A 19,457-nucleotide genomic window follows, 5' to 3' on the forward strand; every position below is an offset into this window, starting at 1 on the left:
AAATTACGATGTGGTTCGTAAGCGAGAAATCTGGACGTGCGTTGTGACCAACTGATAACCGTGTGAGAGTCTGGGTGTTTCCTGGGGATATGTATGTGGTAGTGTTGAAACGTTGTAAAAGGATTCTAAAGTGCGTACTTCGTTTGGTTGACTGGGGGTAGACAATGATTATCCTATCTAAAGGGATTTCTCTAAAAATGCTTGTGTTATACATGGGAACCTTTAGGGGAAATTGGGAAGGAAAACAACCTAGAAAAATTGTTGGCAAGGATTCTGTTTCCGTTATGGCAGTTGGGGCGGGATTTTCCCGCCAAAGCGAGACCGCAAGTGCGGGATTTCTCCTACCAAAGAGGGACAGGGCGAGACAGAATCTCAGCCCTATCTCCTCTATTTTCCTAGTCACAATTATGGATCTTGAATCATTCCTGAACTAACCCCCGCGATCTAATTCAGTGTTCATCAATCGAATATAAGTTATAAGGTGTGTTAAAATTGTGGAGAACCTGGTCATATGAGGAGGAAATCAGCGAGGCTGTGGAGGCCAAAGAAATGGTAATGCAGGAAGATGAGTAGTGCAACCAGACAAAGAGGTTGCCCATCAAAATTATAGGGCTCAATTTTATGTTTTTCCGGGTAAGACCGAGTTTGAGTGTGTGATGTAGTGGTCACAAGTGCTACTATTGTTTGTGCCTGGATGACTATTGTTTTGCTTGATCCGGGTTCTACTTATTCATATGTGTCAGTTCAATTGCCTTGGAATTTGAAATGGTTTGTGATATATTTGATGCCTCTATCTATGTGTCTACCCCAGTTGAAGAGTCAGTCATAGTCACCCATGTGTATCGTGTTGTCATGTTGTGGTTATGAATTTTCAGATTTGGGTTGATTTGGTTATGATGGATATGATTGATTTGATATAATCTTAGGCATGACTTGATTGTCCCCCTATTATATCGGGTTTAATTGTAATACTAAGTCGGTAACTCTAGAGATCGCCGGTAGGGACAGATTAGAGTGGGAAGACCTGTACAAACCTAAGCTAGCTAAGATCATATCCTCTATTCGAGCTAGGAAACTGGTGGGGCAGGATTGTTTGGCTTATTTGGCTCATATTTGGGATATTGAGGTTGAATCTCCCTCTATTAAGTCTATTCCTGTAGTATCTGACTTTTAAGGAAGTGTTTCCTACGGATTTTCCTGGTATGCCTCCATATAGAGATATAGATTTTTGCATTGACTTGGAAACTGACACTTGCCCCATTTCCATCCCTCCATATCGTATGCCTCCTGCAAAATTAAGAAAGCTTAAGGGTCAAATTTAAGAGCTTCTTGATAAATGGTTCATCCGTCCTAGTGTTTCCCCGTGGGGTGCTCCTGTCTTGTTTGTTAAGAAGAAGGATAGTAGTATAAGGACTGGTGTTTTTATCTTAAGCCACAAAGGAGTGGATTGATACCGAAATGACAAGCTTATGGATAAAGAAAGTCCCATTGAATATACTTGGGTGAAGGCAATTGAAGATTTTAGTAAGAAAGTGCGTATAAAATTAGGTTAGTCAGTTGAATTTGATGGGTATACTTGAGTTGAGGTGTCATGTCGATGAAAAGGTTTACTTCGTAGTGATAGCTAGGGCTAACTGAGCATAATGGTAATACGAGTTCATGATGGATTGTGATGGGATGAAACTATATAATAAGATTGTTGGTTAAGCAAAATTTGTACAGTAATTATGACTTGCGAGTACCTAAGCTGGTGGTTTTCTAAAATTTGGTGAGTAACATGGTTGTATGAAAAGTTTTAAGAGATGGTGGGACACCACTCAAATAGAATTTTAAAGAGCTAGAGTTATAATGAAGGAAAATATAGTGAGATGTAGTACAACCTTTAGAGAGAGGCGAGAGCAATAATATTTTATTTGATTGCAAAGGCTAAAGAGATTTCTTCATAGAGGTAGATAATTGGGTTCAAAGACGCATGATTTCATTTGTTTTGTTGTGGCTATGGTAATAGTATCACAAGTCAGATTGGTTAAAAACTATTGGAAAAGGCTTGAGAAAGGAGTGTATGTACATTAGCTCGAGTGTGATGATAAATGCTTTGTTTTTGTTTTGAGTTTAGTAATGAGTACTATTGAAATTTTAGCGAAATATATGATAAGATCAATGGAGATGTGATCAATGATAAATGGAGATCCATGAATTCATAAAAATCTTCATGGTAAAAGCTAATATTGATAGAGAAAAAAATTATGTTATATGGTAGAAATTACAATTCAGATTTTTTCATTATGAGTCTATATTTGTGGTGATGTATTTTGTCAAGGTATGAATTGGCAAGGTGAGAAATGATCAATTGTATCTGGTATTGAGCATTTGAAAGGACTTACACCTGGGGTGAGTCATAAGTTTACTACTATTGATTGTTAAGTACCTAAAAAAGGTTTCATTTTTTAAAGTGTTGGTTTATAATAAGGTAAAAGGTTGGATTCTTTATGATAGTTGTTAGTGTTGTGAGTATGATTCACTAGCTATGCTCTAGAGTGTTTTCACTTTTGTGGGTGGATCCTTAGTGGTGAATCAGGAGTACCAAATCCTGTGATGTTCTCTTGGTTGAGTGGGAAGATTGGAAAGATTTGATTATTTCGAATGACATAATTGGTGTTGTCTTGGAGTTTTTAAAGTATTTTAGTGGTTCTACATGTACCACATTGCTTATCAGAATTTTTAGAAGAGCTACCATGCGTATTTGTGGTTGTCTGATAATCTTAATATTCCTCTAGTCGTCGAGGTCATGTATCGATTATGTGTGGTTGAATGTGGGGATCATTGGGTCCAATTCTACTGTTCTTAAGAGATAATCTACAATTACTAAATCTAACATTTTGATAGTGTTGTTGGAGGGGTTGTATGCTTAGACATATCCCTCGATGAGTATTCGATTTCTAAAAATCAACTTTGTTATAACTGAAGCTCATGGGAATTTATGTTGTGGGATGAAGATATTGTTAAGAAACTATGATTGTTTGGTTATTATAAGTGTGTGTTGGTTGATTCAGGTTCACTTATATTGGTAGTGAGTACTGACTTGAAATTTTATCATGCTTAAGTGCTAAAGGATTCGTCCGGATGATTGTGTCAAGGTCTTTGATAACATGTTTTAGACGTGTGTATGATCAACTTTGGTGGTTATTGGGAATCACTTTTGTTGTAGTTAAGTTTACATATGACAATATTTATCATTCGAGTATTGAGATGACTTCATTAAAGCATTGTATGGGAGGATGTGTAGGTGTTCAATTGGTTGGTTTGAGGTAGAAGACGTGAAACCTTTGAGAGTTGATTTGTGAAAGATGTTCAGGGTAAGGTGAGAAGTATTCAATCTAAGCTTCTAGTAGCCCATAGTCGACGGAAAATGTATGTGGGACAAGTATCCCCAGTTATTCAACGATTTAGATACTATTGTATTCTTGCTTTAGCCCTTTTTTACCTAGTTTGTCACTCGGGGACGAGTGATGGGTAAATTGATATCTATGGTAATGTCATGTTCCCGTCGTTATAGAAAATTCAATGGAGAAAGAATTAGGGTCAAAAAACTTTTCGTAGTACCTTGAGATTTTCCAAACTAGTCCAGATTTGGACGAAATTGAAGTCTGTGAGGTCTAGGGAAATCTGGTAGCTATTGGGTGATCTAATTATAAATTCGATCACATAAGTAGATAGGTAAGTCATTAAGGAAACTGTACGACTTTACGAAATTGAATTCGGGTGAGTAGAACTCCCGAAACTAATCTTAGCGTGAACGGATAGTTTCTGAGTGTCGTTGGTTGAAGGTGTGTTGTGAAATGGGGTCTTGGATTTATTATTTTTGCTCACTATTCCGTGCAAGCCGCTATGGCAGGGATTTCTTCCGCCAGGGCAGGGATGCTGTAGCGGGATGGGTCCCGTCGTAGCGGGACAAACGCGACTTAAGTCAGAAATAAAATCCTAAAAACATTTTATTCTGCATTTTTTTACTTTGAGAGCTAAGGAACGATCCCAGGGGTTTTCTTGACAATTTTTCACCATTCTTGAGGCTAAAGGTAAGGTTTTCACTCCCCGAATCCGTTTTTCGATCCGTAGAATATAAATTCGTAGGTAATTATTGTGGGGGAACGGTTTTGATCTGAAACTAATGGTGGAAAAAACCCTAATCTGGGTATGGGGATCAAGGTTTGACTAAGGATTGATATTATTGATTATGATTCGGGTAATTGGGTCTTGATTGTTGATCCTTGCGTATAAATTGTTGTTTGTAGAGTTTTGGTACAATGACTTTCAGGTTCTAGGGGTTGAATTTTCGCATTAGTTTAGCTAGTTATTTGTTAAAACCTTGGAGTTTATGGTAACTCCATATTTTTATAGTCATTTAAACATGCTTCCGCATCTTTAAATGCCTTAGTTTTCATAAAATTTATTTGTTTGGATTGTAGTAATGGTTCTCCCACCGGAGGGTTTGTGTGGGTGTCAATCACGACGGTTTGAATCGTGACAATATAATTGTTGTTAATGACTTGAATCCGCACTTGAATATGCTAATCAGTGCGAATTTTATTTAATTTACTCAATTTTTTTTAAGTAGAATAAAATGAATAGAATAATAAAATTGATCTATTTTTAAAAAAATGCAAATCTACCATTTTATAAATCTCAATTTCTAAAATATTTAATAAATTCGTTCAATGAAGTTGTTGGAGTACAAACTTTGGGTTTAACGAGTAATAAATTTTTTCTTTTCATAATAAAGTTTAGCATATAGAAGTCATTAGTATCGATAATATGCTTCATTTTATCCTCTGTTGAATAAAATTATGACTTATATTTTCTTTCTTCATGAATTTTATTTTAAATCGTTGAGGTTAATGTTCTTCGCATAAGATTAATTTGAAGAAAAAGTAGTGGAGGGAGAGAAACAAAAGTTGCTAAAGGATTTAATTCTCGAGGCATGAATTTCGTTAATATAAACTTAAGCTCTTTTATTAAAAAAATGGACAAAGACCAAACCTGATAAATTTTTAAATATTTAAAGGACTAAAATCGATAAGTTTATAGTTAAGAGACAAAAATTCGATAAGTGTATAGTTAAGAGACTAAAACTAATAAATTTTTGAATAGTTAAATAATTAAATCCGTAAAATATATAGTTAAAAGTTTATTTTAGACCTACTTTTATAGTTAAAAGACAATTTATGTCATTTTCTCGAAAAAGGGCACCATTATGGAGTTCGAGATCTGGTTGGAGCTCGGAGCTAGCAGTGGTTGCTGATCTGCAGAGCCGCGCCAGAGTTCATGGCCGTCGCTGTTGTTGTTACTCCGGTGGATTCGTGGCTGGTTTTATTCGCGGAAGAACAGGGGTTTATTTGGTTGTTTATGGCGTTTGGGGTATGGTTTGGTGATTAGCTAAAGTTGATGGTGACAAAGAAAAAATAGGGGTAGGTATCCGGTGGTTGCTCGTCGGCAGTGAAGCTTGAGGGAGATCTGGTGGTTTCATGGGTTGGTTTTTGGTGGTGGAAAGGTGGAAGAAGAAAAACAGTTGGGTTGGATGGTGGTGGTTCGTCGGATTGCCGACGTGGTATATCTTATTTGTGTCCAAAACTTTTGTTTATTTAAATTCTGTATTAGTGTATCAACATATTTTTAGATTATACTAAAAATAATTAGTTAATGAATAAAATATTAACTTTAAACAATATCAAGTAAAAAGTCGGTATGGAGAAAATTTTGTTGGGAACGCACCTTCAAATGAATTCTGCAGTGTGCGATTCAAATTTAATCGGGACTTTAATATGGGCTTCAAATACCGAGTGAGAAACCAAAAAAAGTTAACACCTGATAAGACATCATTATTTAATTTTAAAGTGTTTTTATACTTTAGTTTTAACTTCATTTTATTCTTATTCGCATTGAAAAGTCATTCAATGAAAGTAGAAAAAATTGAACTGAACACCCCACCCGTACTACTATATATATTAGCTACGAGGACTTACAATCTTTGAATTTTGAAGTTGCATAAAAATCATGTCCAAACTTTGTTCCCCTTTATTCCTCCTCGTTCTCCTTTCAATCCTTACGTATGGAAACTGTATTGAATTTTCCAGAAAATTATCGAAGAAAGCAATGGGTTTAAAGAGAGAGAAACTTAGCCACCTTCACTTCTTCTTCCATGACATAGTGAGTGGAAAAAACCCAACGGCGGTGAAAATAGCAGAAGCCGCCGTGACCAACCTGTCAGCCACTGGATTTGGTTTAATGGCAATGATTGACGACCCTTTAACAGTTGGACCAGAAGCAAACTCGAAAATAGTTGGAAGAGCACAAGGGATGTATGCACAAGCTTCAATCAATGATATTGGTTTATTGATGGTACTTAACTTTGTTTTTGTTGAAGGAAAGTATAATGGGAGTAGCTTAAGTGTTTTGGGACGGAATTCGGTGATGTCGATTGTTCGGGAGATGCCTATTGTTGGGGGAAGTGGGCTTTTCAGATTTGGTCGTGGTTATGTTCAGGCGAAGACTCATACTTTCGATTTCAAGACTGGTGATGCTGTTGTCGAATACAATGTCTATGTCTTCCATTATTGATTTTTTGCTTTTTTTCTATTAGGTGATTGTACTTTTGTTATTTGGGTCGGCGTGCGTCTTTTTTCATGGAATATTGAAAAGAAATGTAATTTTATTTGGCATATTTGAATTTTGGCATGTGCATGGACCACTTTGAAAGTAGGAAAATGTAGGTCCTATGTTACTTTATTTCCTTTTGAATAGTTGAATAGTTTTTCTTATTCATGAAGCGCTTTCTATTATTATTATTATTATTTTTAAATTCAAGGTTTGAATTTGAAATTTGTGATTAATAAAGGAATAATACTCACTACCACTAAAAACACTTTAAAACAAACTAAAGGGTAAGCACTTTCTTTTACTAAAAGTTTTATTATTTCGTCTGTTCAATTTTATGTGACACGCTTTGATTTTACATAGTATTTAAGAAGATTTTTTTAAAAAAAATAATCTTTAGATATTTGTTTGATTATAAATCATTTTATTTAGAGTAAAATAAAAATTATAAAGTTAATTATTTTTTATTATAATAAAGTGAAATTCTTTTTGAGAAAAACTAAAAGACGGAGAGAGCATATTAATTATGAGTGACTTCATTATTTGTTTTATAATTAAATTACTTATTAGAGTGATAGCTTTAATATAATGACATCTGTTAGTTGTTTTTCCTCTAAATTCTTTTTTAAATGAGAAATTTTATGAGGTTAACTTAAAATATGATTCCTTTTCAAATTTCGCTTTATTTTACTTCAAACATCACCTCTTACTTGGGGTGTTCATAGTAAAACCAAAATAGAAAATTAAATCAAAGAAAAAATTTAACACTTTTTTATTTGGTTTTGTAGATACGTAATATTTGACCGAATTTAAAACTTTACATAATTTTTAATGCTTAAATATATATTTTTAAAATTTAAATTAAATATTTTGATTTTTATCTCATTTTAATAAATTTATTTTAAAATACTACAAAAATGGGGAGTTCTAGGATTTTGGTGGGGAAGGAAATTGAAGCTTTTAATTAATTACCTGTGGAGGGTGGAGCTCGTTTAGGCGTGGCAGAATCATTTTCTATGGACAATGGCTTGGAAAATGAATAACTTGGGCAGAAGTTCTTGAGAAGATCAGGGAAGTCGACATAACTTGAGAAGATGAAGAAGGGTTTTGGGTTATAATTTGGGGTGGGTATAATGTTATTTGTGTGAGTTTTAAAATTAATTTGAGTGGGTCTTTAAATTATGGGTTGAAATTTAATAAATTTTGGGTAGGTGTTTTAGGTTGAGACATGTGTCCCACCATTAGTAGAAAAGATATATACACTCCAAAATTTGGACGGTAAGGACATTAGAGTCCCGAAAGTACAACGAAGGGTATTTAAATATCATTTATGATAGTTCGAGGGTATATTTATCTCCCCCACCCAAAAAAAAAAAAACTATCCTACAAGCTACAGCACAATCCGCACGAAAAACAAAGAAAAAGAAAAATCATCACCTATACTACAACAAACATCAACCCACACATGTTAAAAAAAACACAAATACACACTTATGGAAATAGTCCCAAAAAAGAAAAGAAAAAGCAAAACAAGGCGGTTTTTAAGGTTTACTTTCATAGTTTGGAGTTTGTGATTCTTGATTGAGGTCTTTTCTTCTCATGATAATAATTTTCACAAGAAGTAATACTTAGTCTTCTTTGTATAGTTTTATATCATGATTCTGCATAGCTTGATTCCAATATATTGAAGTTGTTCAGATTGCATATGTGTTGAATTCGTTATTCTTTAACATTATAATATTAAAATATATTTAAACATGTTATATCATTAAATTTAAAGTATATTGCCATAACAAGTAATTATTTCTTGCTAATAGTTTTATGTTTTTCATAACTTCTGTCCAATATTGTAAATATTCGTAGTTCATTTTAATATGAATTTATTTCTAAATCATACCATTCTATTCTTTCGAGGTCTAAATCATGTAGGTCTATTTCATACCATTATTGGTGTAATATATCTTCTGATTCGTTATCATTAAATATTTTTTCCCATATGATTCTTCTTAATTCAATTATCTCTATACCTCTAAGTATATATAGGATTAAAGTTTCATAGTTTTTTTATTATTTCATCATGCATGTATGTAGTCATGTTCGTTGTTATGCAGGTTTTTTATTTTCAATTATTCCTTCCTATCATATCCATAATTGATTAAATTCATATTAGATCATTATGAACTAGATTATCTGTTTATCATGTTCTCCTGTCACTACTAGTAACGTACTTTAGCGGATACTTCCTTCTTATTAGCGCCTCAACTTTGTTTACTCCCCTAAACGACTTTCTTTGCCTACTGGTTTCAACATTAGGATGACATAGTATAAAAGTTTTCTCCCTGTTTCCAGTGTGCTAATAAACTAGAAATCATGATCCAAATAATTCTAATACATAATAACTAACATAAATTTATTCAATCATATATATGATATTCAGGAATATATGAAATTAGTTCTGCATATTTGTTGAACAATATACCTTTGCCTCTTGCTTGTCTATGATATTTGAGGGTTGCTCCATTATCTTTTAAGTATGAATATTTCAAATATTTGAGAGAGTGTTTTTATGGAAGCTTGCTTCGTTTATTGAAGGCTTGCCTCTTATGTTACATGTACAGTCCTTTATATAGAAAAGAAATCTTATCCTATAGCTACTGCACTTATATTTATGTGCACACTACTTTAATAATGCACACCTACCCCACCTACCACTTTACACTTGTCCATTCCTAATGCACACCACTCCTACCTACCACTTTAATATGCACCTACTTTAATAATGCATACTATCTTACACTTGTTGACTAATTTACATAATTTATTCCTACTCTATTAACTTTCTTACATTAAGACGAAAAATAATGTACCTAATAATTTACAATAATGCTCCTTTACATAGTACTATTCACTTTATACTATTTGCTTTTGGCTTTTTTGGCCAAATATGTCTTCTTTGCCTTATCTCTTTAGTTGTCTTTATCTTCTTTGTCCCTATCTTCTTTGTCTTCATATCTCTTTGACTTTATTCTAGCTGGACATCGGGAATCACATTGTCTTCTCCATTACATTTTGAACATATATGGTCAGGATATTTGGTCCAATTAGCTTACAATATCTGGTTAATAGTTCTGGAGAAATAAATTCTGCCTTTAATGCTCTTGTTGTAGGTCTTTCTTCTGGTTTTAATAATGATAAAATTCATTTCTGAACTTCATCCATATTTGATTTCCTTAATTCCCTTGAGTTGGCATAAATCATTAATTGATCTCTGGAATAGTAACTCCATATAGCATTTCCATTCAAATAATTGTTGGCTAGTTCTTGTATTATAGTTGATATACCAATTATTCTTTTATTGGCATAGAAATTGGGTATCTCAATTTTTGGTATTTCTGGTTGTTCTCCAATATCTTCTGGTATTATCATCTCTTTGGTCAGGCCTATCTTTACAACTTGAATAGGAGGTTTTCTCTCCTCATGTAATATCTCTGCTGTTGCCGTATAGAATTTCACATAAAATAAATTTCCTTTGGTCACTCTTTTGTATACAATAAATGCTTTGTATAATTCTGGTATGCCACTTAATTCTTCTCCGTCATAAGTATGTGCAGTACTTATTAATCCATAATTATAACATGTTTTAACTAGGTTAGCATTGGTTTTTGGCTGTGCAATTAGTTTATTGTATCCTTGTAATTTCTGGGTTATATAGTCTTGGTTTGGATCTTTTGTAGTGGTAGATCTGGAATTGAGGTTTAGGTAACTCTGTGTTTTGTATATATTTTTGAGGTATGTCCTTGTGATGTGGTTATACACCTTTTTCTCATGTTGTAGGCTATCTGCATACGTTGAAGTTTGTGGTTCTATGGTTAATGTGTTTTTTGTTTTTTCTGTAAATGGCTTTTCAAATAACTGATTTAGATTTGCATTTCGTTGTTTTTCAATAACTGGTCTTCTTGTACCTGCAGCTATATTTAGACAATCATTATGGGTTTTCAGGTGTTTTCCAACGTCACCTCTTAGCTCTGAAATTTTAAATTCTTCCGATCGACTTAGCTCCACATTTTTATAGTCATGCTGCTGACTTGTACTAGCTTTAGACTTCAGATTATCTTCATTAGTCGTTAGCTTTTGTATCTCATTGTCCATACTGTCCACTTTGATACAAAGTATAGTAATGACTTTGAGTATCTCTTCAATTGTATATTCTTTCTTAGTTTGAATAGTTTTATCTTGGTAAGTAATCTGCAATAACATTCTTGTCAGTTTTTATTACTTCAATAGTAAATGTAAAATTTAATATATTTAATACCAATCTTCTCATTTCTTTTGTAGTTACTGAATCCTGTATTTTTCTTGTTAGCCACCATTTTACTTGTGTGTTATCTGTCCTTATAATAAATTTGTTATATACAATATATGGTTCAAATGATAGTAAATATTTATACACTGAATATAATTCTTTTCTATTTATTTCCCATCTTATTTTTGCATTAGTAAATGTTCTTGAATAATATCTACAATGATGTCCTATTTTTTCTTTATCATACATGTATTTTAAGACTCCTCCATAACTTTTTTCATTGGCGTCTGATTCTACTATATAAGTAAATTTTTTGTTTTCATCCGAAAAATATAGTTTAGGTAGGTTCTTACATAATAGTTTTACTTTTTGTATTTGTGTTTGGTCTTTTTTATCAAACTGGTATTCTATGTCTTTCTTTAATTTTTGTTGTAATGGTTTTAAATTCTCTACTAATTTTGATATATATTTTCTTACTTGATTTAGTAGTCTTAAGAATGATTGTAATTTCTTTTTTGTGTCTAGTTGTTCATTTGAGTTAATTATTTTTTGTACTATATGTGTTTGCATCTTTATTCCATTTTTATCTATTTGTATTCCTAGGAATTCTATTTGGCTTTTCATTATGTCTGCTTTCTTTTTACTTAGGCTTATGCCTGAATATTCTATAATATGTATGAATTTTTCTAATAATCTTATGTGTTCATCTTGAGTTTTAGAATATAGTAATATATCATCAATATATACTACACAATTTTCTAGTTGTTTAAAGTAGTTATCCATAAAGTGTTGATATCTACCTGGGGCATTTTTATACCCAAATGGTAATACGTTCCATTCATAAAATCCTTGTGGTACTGTAAATGCTGTAAGTTTTTTAGATTATTCTTCTAACTTTAAGTGGTAAAATCCTGATTTGCAGTCAAATTTACTAAAATAATTATATCCTTGTATTTGTCTTATCTTTAATATTTTATTTGGTATTGGGTAATTATAAGTTTTAGTTTTTGCATTTAAATTTCTATAATCAATAACCATTCTACTTTTTACTCTTTTTTGTTCACTATGTTTATTTACTATAAATATTGAGCTTGTATGTTTACTATTGCTTTCTTGTATATATTCTTTTTTTAATAATTCACTTATATGTATCTTAAATTCTATTAAATCATTAAAATTATACTTTAATGGTTTTTGGGTTATTATACTATTATTATCAATTAGCTCAATTTTTACTTTTGTTTTATGTTTTTTTCCATCCTTGTAAAGGATATTCACTATATAATATTCTAACTTATCTTGGATTATTTTTACTTTATCTATAGAGAATATAATTAATTCTATTTTAGGGTCTTCTTCTTTTATATTTTCTAATTTTTGTGTAATTTTTTCACTTCCTTTTATCCATTCTGTTGTTTTTCGTCTTTTATCATTCACTCTTTTTGCTCCTATTTTTTGTTTACATGGTGTTGTGAACCACCAGTGTGTTTTTGTTATTATATGTGGGTATATTTTTTCTAAAAATGACATTCCTAATAGCATATCTTTTGTGATCAATTCAAAGTTATATATTTCTTCTATAGTTAATATCTTATCCCATATTTATATTTTCATATTTTTTGCCTTATATGTGATCATGCTTCCTTCATTATTAAATCCTGTTACTACTATCGATGTTTTTAATTTTTCTCATTTATCTTATGGTAAGCAATTGTATTTACATATGTTAGTTCTGCTCCTATGTCTATCAGTGGTGTATAATATCTGTTGTAATATCCTTCTATTATTATTTTTGCAAATATATATATTTTCATGTTTTTATCATAAGAAAGTTCTTTTTATTATTAGCTTCTTATTATTATAATTTATTGTTAACTGTTTGTCTTCTAAATTATATGGTTTTACTTGTTCTAACCATTTTATTCCTAAAGTGATATTTTTATCTCCTTGATATACTTTAAACTTTATTACTATTGGTACTCCTCCAATGATTATTTCCTTTTCTGTAGTTTCTTCGGTATATATTAATGCCTTTGGTAGTTCAGGGCATAATTGTTCAGTAGTAATTATTTCATCTTCTGTTACTAATTCTCTTGTAATATAGTTTTCTTCTTGTCCGGTATTTATCAATATTAGATATTTTCGTTGTTCCATTACTCCCGTTATGTAGTAATGATATGGTTTTATTTCTTCTTCTATTGATTTTTGTGGAGTTTTATCTATTCTTCTTGAGGTACTCATTTTTTATGATATTTGGGGTATTTCATAGTTTATTCTTTTTGATGTGCTTAATCTTTCTTTTACTATTTCTAAATCTTCTTCTATATCAATCTCATTATAACTATAATCATTATTATCTATGACTGTAACTATCCTTTCAAAATGATTTTCTATTTTTTTTTGCTGTTATTTTATGTTTTGTTGTTAAAACATATAAGTTTTTACATCTAGATGTAAATATTTTACTTCCTGGGGCTAGTTCTATCCCTGACATTTTCCAATATAATACTAGTGATTTATCTATGTTTCTGTCATTTATTGCTACTGAATATTTAACATTTATTATAAATTTAAATTTTTGGTATATGAGGTTACCTTTTACTGCACTTATTATACTTTTTTCTATGAGTTGTATAATTCTATCATCCGCTAAGTATAATTCTATGGGTGTATCTATTCCTTCTCTAAAACATGCTTTTATTAGTATTTCTGTTCCTCCTAAATGTACATATTTAATTAGATTTTTAGCCTTAATATCTTGTATTTCTTTATTTATTATTCGTTTGTTTATTATTAATATTTTAGCCTTTCCTTTGGTGTATTTGCGATCTATGATATGTTCTCTTTGACTTACTACATAATATTCTTGTTTTTGTCGTTTAAACCAATTTCTTATTGTTGGTATTTCGAATATTTTTTCTACGCTTAGGTCTAATTCTTTTCCTTTTATTTGTTCAAATATATTATTATCAAATATTATTTTTTGTTCTGCCGATTCTTCATCTTGATATTTTTCTTTAGTTATTATTTGTATATCTGTTTCAGTCATTTATATAGTATTCATTATCTGATTCTATTACTGAATTATTTTCCATTTCGTCTGTTTCGTTTTCTGATAATTCATATATACTGTCTTCACTTTCTAATTTATAATCTACGTACTCTATTTGTGTATATTTTTCATTGTCTACCAGTATTTCTGATATTTGTTTTTTCTTTGGATTTTTAGGTAATGTACAATTTTTAGCTATATGTCCTAATTTTCCACAATTGTAACAAATACATTCTGTTAATTTTTTCTTTGGTCTATATGGTCTTTTAGTTTTATAGTTTTTTACATAGTATCTTCTTCTTGGTTTTTTATATTTATATTTTGATCTGTATTTTTTATTACTTTTTATAGTATCTGTGTGTACAACCGAATTGGGGTGCTGTTTTATTTTTGCAACATGCTAAGTTTTTTACCAATATTTTTTTCATTTTTATTTCTTCTTTATGTTTTTCACATAGTTCTATAAACCATCGTTGTAAGAATTTCATTCTAGTTCCCAAGGTATCTGTTAATCTTGCTTCATTCCAACTTTTTATTACTTTTGAATTAAAAGGTTCTGGTAATTTTGTAAAATATAATTTTCCTATTTCTTTACTTTCTTCTATGCTATATGTTCCTTTATAGTAGTATTCTCTAAATACACATGTATATTCATCTATATAACACATGTTATATATTGCTAATTTTGTCATTAGATTCCGGTTTATGATTTTTTCTTTATTTTGTTCTTCTACTTCTGTTGTCATACTACTAAATTCGTTTCTTATAGTTACTTCGTATTTATATAATATTTTCATAGTTGTAGTAGCTATTTCACCATCAAATTTTTTATTACTTCTTAAAGTTTTTAAACTTTGATCCGATAAATTTTGTAACCATAATTTTACTGTTCCTATAAGTGTTCTTTCTATATATCCTGGTGTTTCTGTCATTCTTATTTTGTTATCTATTAATTGTTTTGATATATATCACATCCATAATTGGATTGTTTTATTTATATCTACTACACAGTCTAAATCTAAAAAATTATGTTGTTCAGTTATTGGTTTAGGTGTCCATTTTTTATTCAATCTTTTATCCCACATAGTTTTTTCTCTATCATATTGTCCATAGTTTGTATTATAGTATCTTGAATTTTTTTGGATTTTTTATTCCTGATGTACTTGGTTTTTCATCCATGTCTACGTCTCCTGTATTTACTTCTAAATTCTTTGTATCTATGTTTGCTAAAAATTTCGTATATGTTTCGCTTGTTTCTGAATGTTGTTCTTCTAAATCATCATTATTTATTTCATCAATTCCTATTTCAGGTAGATTATCTTGGTTTTCTTCTTTTTCTTCTAGTTCTTCTAATTGTAATTTTTCTTTAAATTTATTTATCTCATTTGCTAATTTTGTTTTTTGTTCTTTTTCTTTTTGTTTAATTTTATACATTTTTTTCAATATTGCCAGCTCTTTTTCTAATTCTATTATTTTACTATTTTTTACTTCTTCTAAATGTTGTACTTCCTTTTTTGCTTGTTGTTTTATTTTTTCAATTTCCATTTTTCTATCTATTTCTTCATTTTCTTTTGTTATTCTTATCATAGCAGTTAAACTATCTTCTAATTTTACTGTTTCTTTTTCTAACATTAAACTTAGATTGTCATCTATTTTCTTATATCTTCTTCCTAGATTAGAAAATATTATCTTTATTTTTAGTCCGTCATAGTTTTCATATGTTTTTTCATCTATTGCGTATTCTTCTTTATTCATTTATAAATTGTGTTGTAGTTTATATTCTAAACTTTCTATTTGTATTTGTAGATATAAAATAGTTTTTCTCTGTGCTACTATAGATTTTTTACAAATTCCTGCAAATATATTACTGTTAAGTCTATTTTGCCTATCCCTTAATTCTTGTCTTTTTACTATAATTATTTCAGTAAGTTTTTGTCTATATTCGTTATTCTCGTTATTCATTGTATCTTTAAATATTGAATATATTTATATTCTGTTTTAGATATATTATCTATTAATTGATCTAATTTGTTGTTATCAGTTTTTGTGATATTGAGTTGTTTATATTCTGGATATAATTTGGTTAATTTTCTTCTTATTTTTCTTAACTTTCTACTAGTATGTTTCTCCTTATAATTCTTTTCATCCATAGCTCTGATACCATTTTTTGCAGGTGCGAAATTCATGGTAAAATGTAATAATACTTATTGTAATATTCTTCTAATAGTTGTCTTAATTTGACTATTTCTTTAATATTATTTGTGATGTATTCTAGATACAACATATCTTGGGTTCTTAGGTACATATGTAAATTATTTTCCATTAATTCTTCTAATAGTTTTATGTCTTTCATAGCTTCTGTCCAATATTGTAAATATTCGTAGTTCATTTTAATCTGAATTTATTTCTAAATCGTACCATTCTATTCTTTTGAGGTCTAAATCATGTAGGTCTATTTCATACCATTGTTGGTGTAATATATCTTTTGATTCATTATCATTAAATATTTTTTCCCATATGATTCTTCTTAATTCAATTATCTCTATACCTCTGAGTATATATATGATTAAAGTTTCATAGTTTGTTATTATTTCATCATGCATGTATGTAGTCATGTTATATTACCATAACAAGTACTTATTTATTGCATGCTTAAAAGTTCAATTTGCATCTTGTTCTTGATTAAAGTACAAAACTTAATGTTCTAAAGTATGTAATTAATAATATTTAGATGAAATTTAGTTCTAATAAATTAAGTTACTTTTCCATTTTGTATACTTAAATAAAATTGTCATTTTTCGTAATTTGACTCTCAAAAGCATTTTTTATGAAATTAATTACACTTTTATTCATTTTGTGTAATGCAAAGAAAAATATTTCCGTTCTTTGTAAAATACGTTACAAAGAGAATAACATTTTCGTTCCAAAAAAAAATGGAGAGTTTCTGTAGAATGTGGTATAATGGCCTTTAATGCCATTAACATTCACAATACATTATACAAATTTAACTCTTCACTTTGAAACTCCTCTTTGCAAATCCTATATAAGCATGACCTTTTGTGAACAAGAAGAGAACACACCAACACAAACAAAAGGAAGAGAAAAACTTTTTCCTCTTTTCTTCTTATCTTATTCTTATAATATTTTTTGGGCAATTGATTTTGGGAAACCTCCAAACTTTCAGCCACGAGAGCACGTATTTGAGAGTAACTGTGGAACCTTGGGGAGCGACCGGCTACAACGATTTGCATCGGAGTCGAGCCGAAATCGCTTTCAAGGCAGTGGCTTGCCACGACACAATGTTTGTGATAAGTTATTTATTACTTTATAATTCCAATCTAATTAATATCAATATTGTAGTATCTTTCCCAACAATTTGAAAGCGATTTACTAACATACAATATTGATAAATGGCTATTTCTTTGAACAAAGCTTTTTCTGATTTGTCAAAATTTGAGCCTTTGAATGAAAATAATTTTAAACGATGGTCACAATTTTTTTTAATTCTCTTTGAACAATTAGAAGTTGATTATGTTTTATTTAATGAACTTTCTATGAATGGTTCTAATACTACTATTGATTCTAGCAATGTTATGGTTGTTCATGATGTTGCTAAAAAGAAGTTAGAAAAGGATAACAGAACTGTGAGAGGACACTTGCTAAATCATATGACTAATCCTATATTTGATTTATTTGTTACTTATAAATCTTCCAAAGAAATATGGGATAGTTTGGAAAAGTAATATGGTGCTAATGATGCAGGAAAGAAAAAATATGTTGTCAATCAGTGGATTAAATTTCAAATGGTTGATAATAAGCCAATAATGAAACAAGTTCACGAATATGAGAACTTGACTGCTGATGTTCTCAACGAGGACAAGAAGATGTGTGAGATATTTCAGGCTAATGTTCTGCTTGAAAAATTCCACCATCTTGCAGTGATTATAGAAATCAATTAAAACATAAGAAGAAAAAAGTGTAACTCTCCAACAACTTATTAGTCATATGAGGACAGAAGAGGCAAACCGTCTCAAAGATAGGATTAAAGAACTTTCTCTTAATTCTTCTAAAGCTAATCTTGTTGAATCTTCTGGTACTGTTGTGAAAGACAGGTCCAAAGGCAAACAGAAGAAAGTCTCAAAGAAGGAACATATGAAGAAGAAAAATCAATTTAACAAGCTGGAGAGCCAAATTCAAAAATTTAAGGGTTCTTGTTTTGTTTGTGGAAAAGTTGGTCATAGGGCTGCCAAGTGCTATCAAAGAAAAGGGCAGGACTCAAAGCAGGAAGGACAAAGTGATGTCCAAGCTCATCTTACTGAGGGTAATGAAGTGATTGATGTTGTAGTCGTTGAGGCAAATCTGGTGGCTAACAAAATTGATTGGGTGCTAGACACAGGCGCTTCAATGCATTTCTGTGTCAATCAGGAGTTAATTCATGACTTTGAGGAGTCCAGTGATGGTGAGTGTGTATATATCGATAACTCTACTACTGCTGTAATAATGAGTAAAGGAAAACTTTTGCTTAAATTAACTTCCGAAATATATTTCCTTGAACAATGTTTTTTATGTTCCCTCCCTCTGTAGAAACTTAGTTTCCGAAACACTTCTCAACAAAGTAGGTCTTAAAATTATTTTTGAAGCTGATAAAATAATTATTTCTCGTGGAGGAGATTTTATTTGGAAGGGATATCTTAGTGGAGGTTTATTTGCACTGAACATTGTTCAAGAGATTGCCAATAATGAAAGTATTTCAAAATTTTCCTATATTGTTGAGTCTATCAATTTGTGGCATGGTAGACTAGGTCTTGTTAATATTGCTTCTATTAAAAGACTTAGAAAAATGGAATTAATTCATATGATAAAAATTGATGAGTTTTCTAAATGTCCTGTGTGTAGAAGCAAAGCATGCCAAGAAACCTTTCAAATCTATTATTAGTAGGAAGACCAAATTACTTGAACTAATACATTCAGATTTAGCAGATTTCAAGAACACTGTTAGCAAAGGTGGAAAAAAGTATTACATTACTTTTGTTGATGACTTTTCTAGATACATTAAGGTATATCTTTGTCACGACCCGAGAGCACCCCCAAGTCGTAACATGCGTATTCGACCTCTCGGAGGTCTCATACAAGCCCTTAGCATTCATCACATTAGATATGTAAAATAGTGCGGAATTAAAAACTCTTTAAATAAAATCCCATAAGACTCAAAGGTCACTTTTAAAAACATCATTCAAAAGTACACAAGCGGAATACTAAGTCTCTTAGCCATCTTAGACATAAACGGGAAAACATACTAGGGACACGGCCCTTTACAATCAAAAGAAGTCTATTAAGTCTATTACAAGAACCTTATCATAAAACTAGAATAGAAAAGTCTTGTCCTCGACATATGAGGACATACCACAAGATCTTGGAAGAACTTCAAGTTCCAAGCTTACTATAGAACCC

General features: G+C 30.6%; 2 protein-coding genes across 2 annotated transcripts in view; both read left to right on the forward strand.

Annotated features, from left to right (window-relative positions):
* Window positions 1-5,991: 5,991 nt before the first annotated feature.
* LOC125876569 (dirigent protein 21) lies at window positions 5,992-6,816 on the forward strand. The gene has a single exon (XM_049557781.1). The coding sequence runs from the start codon at window positions 6,052-6,054 to the stop codon at window positions 6,613-6,615; it is 564 nt and encodes a 187-aa protein (XP_049413738.1). The 5' UTR covers window positions 5,992-6,051; the 3' UTR covers window positions 6,616-6,816.
* Window positions 6,817-15,192: 8,376 nt separating this feature from the next.
* LOC125876796 (oligouridylate-binding protein 1-like) overlaps window positions 15,193-19,457 on the forward strand; it is a 377,725-nt gene continuing 373,460 nt past the window's right edge. Inside the window, exon 1 of the mRNA XM_049558053.1 lies at window positions 15,193-15,202. The gene's annotated coding sequence lies outside the window, so the exon portion shown is untranslated. The remainder of the gene's footprint in view (window positions 15,203-19,457) is intronic.

The sequence above is a fragment of the Solanum stenotomum genome, chromosome 9 (assembly GCF_019186545.1).
Source record: "Solanum stenotomum isolate F172 chromosome 9, ASM1918654v1, whole genome shotgun sequence".
Taxonomy (NCBI): Eukaryota; Viridiplantae; Streptophyta; class Magnoliopsida; order Solanales; family Solanaceae; genus Solanum; species Solanum stenotomum.

Excerpts from the sequence above, each read along its gene's own strand:
- LOC125876569 (XM_049557781.1), top strand. The coding sequence starts at position 6,052 with ATGTCCAAACTTTGTTCCCCTTTATTCCTCCTCGTTCTCCTTTCAATC.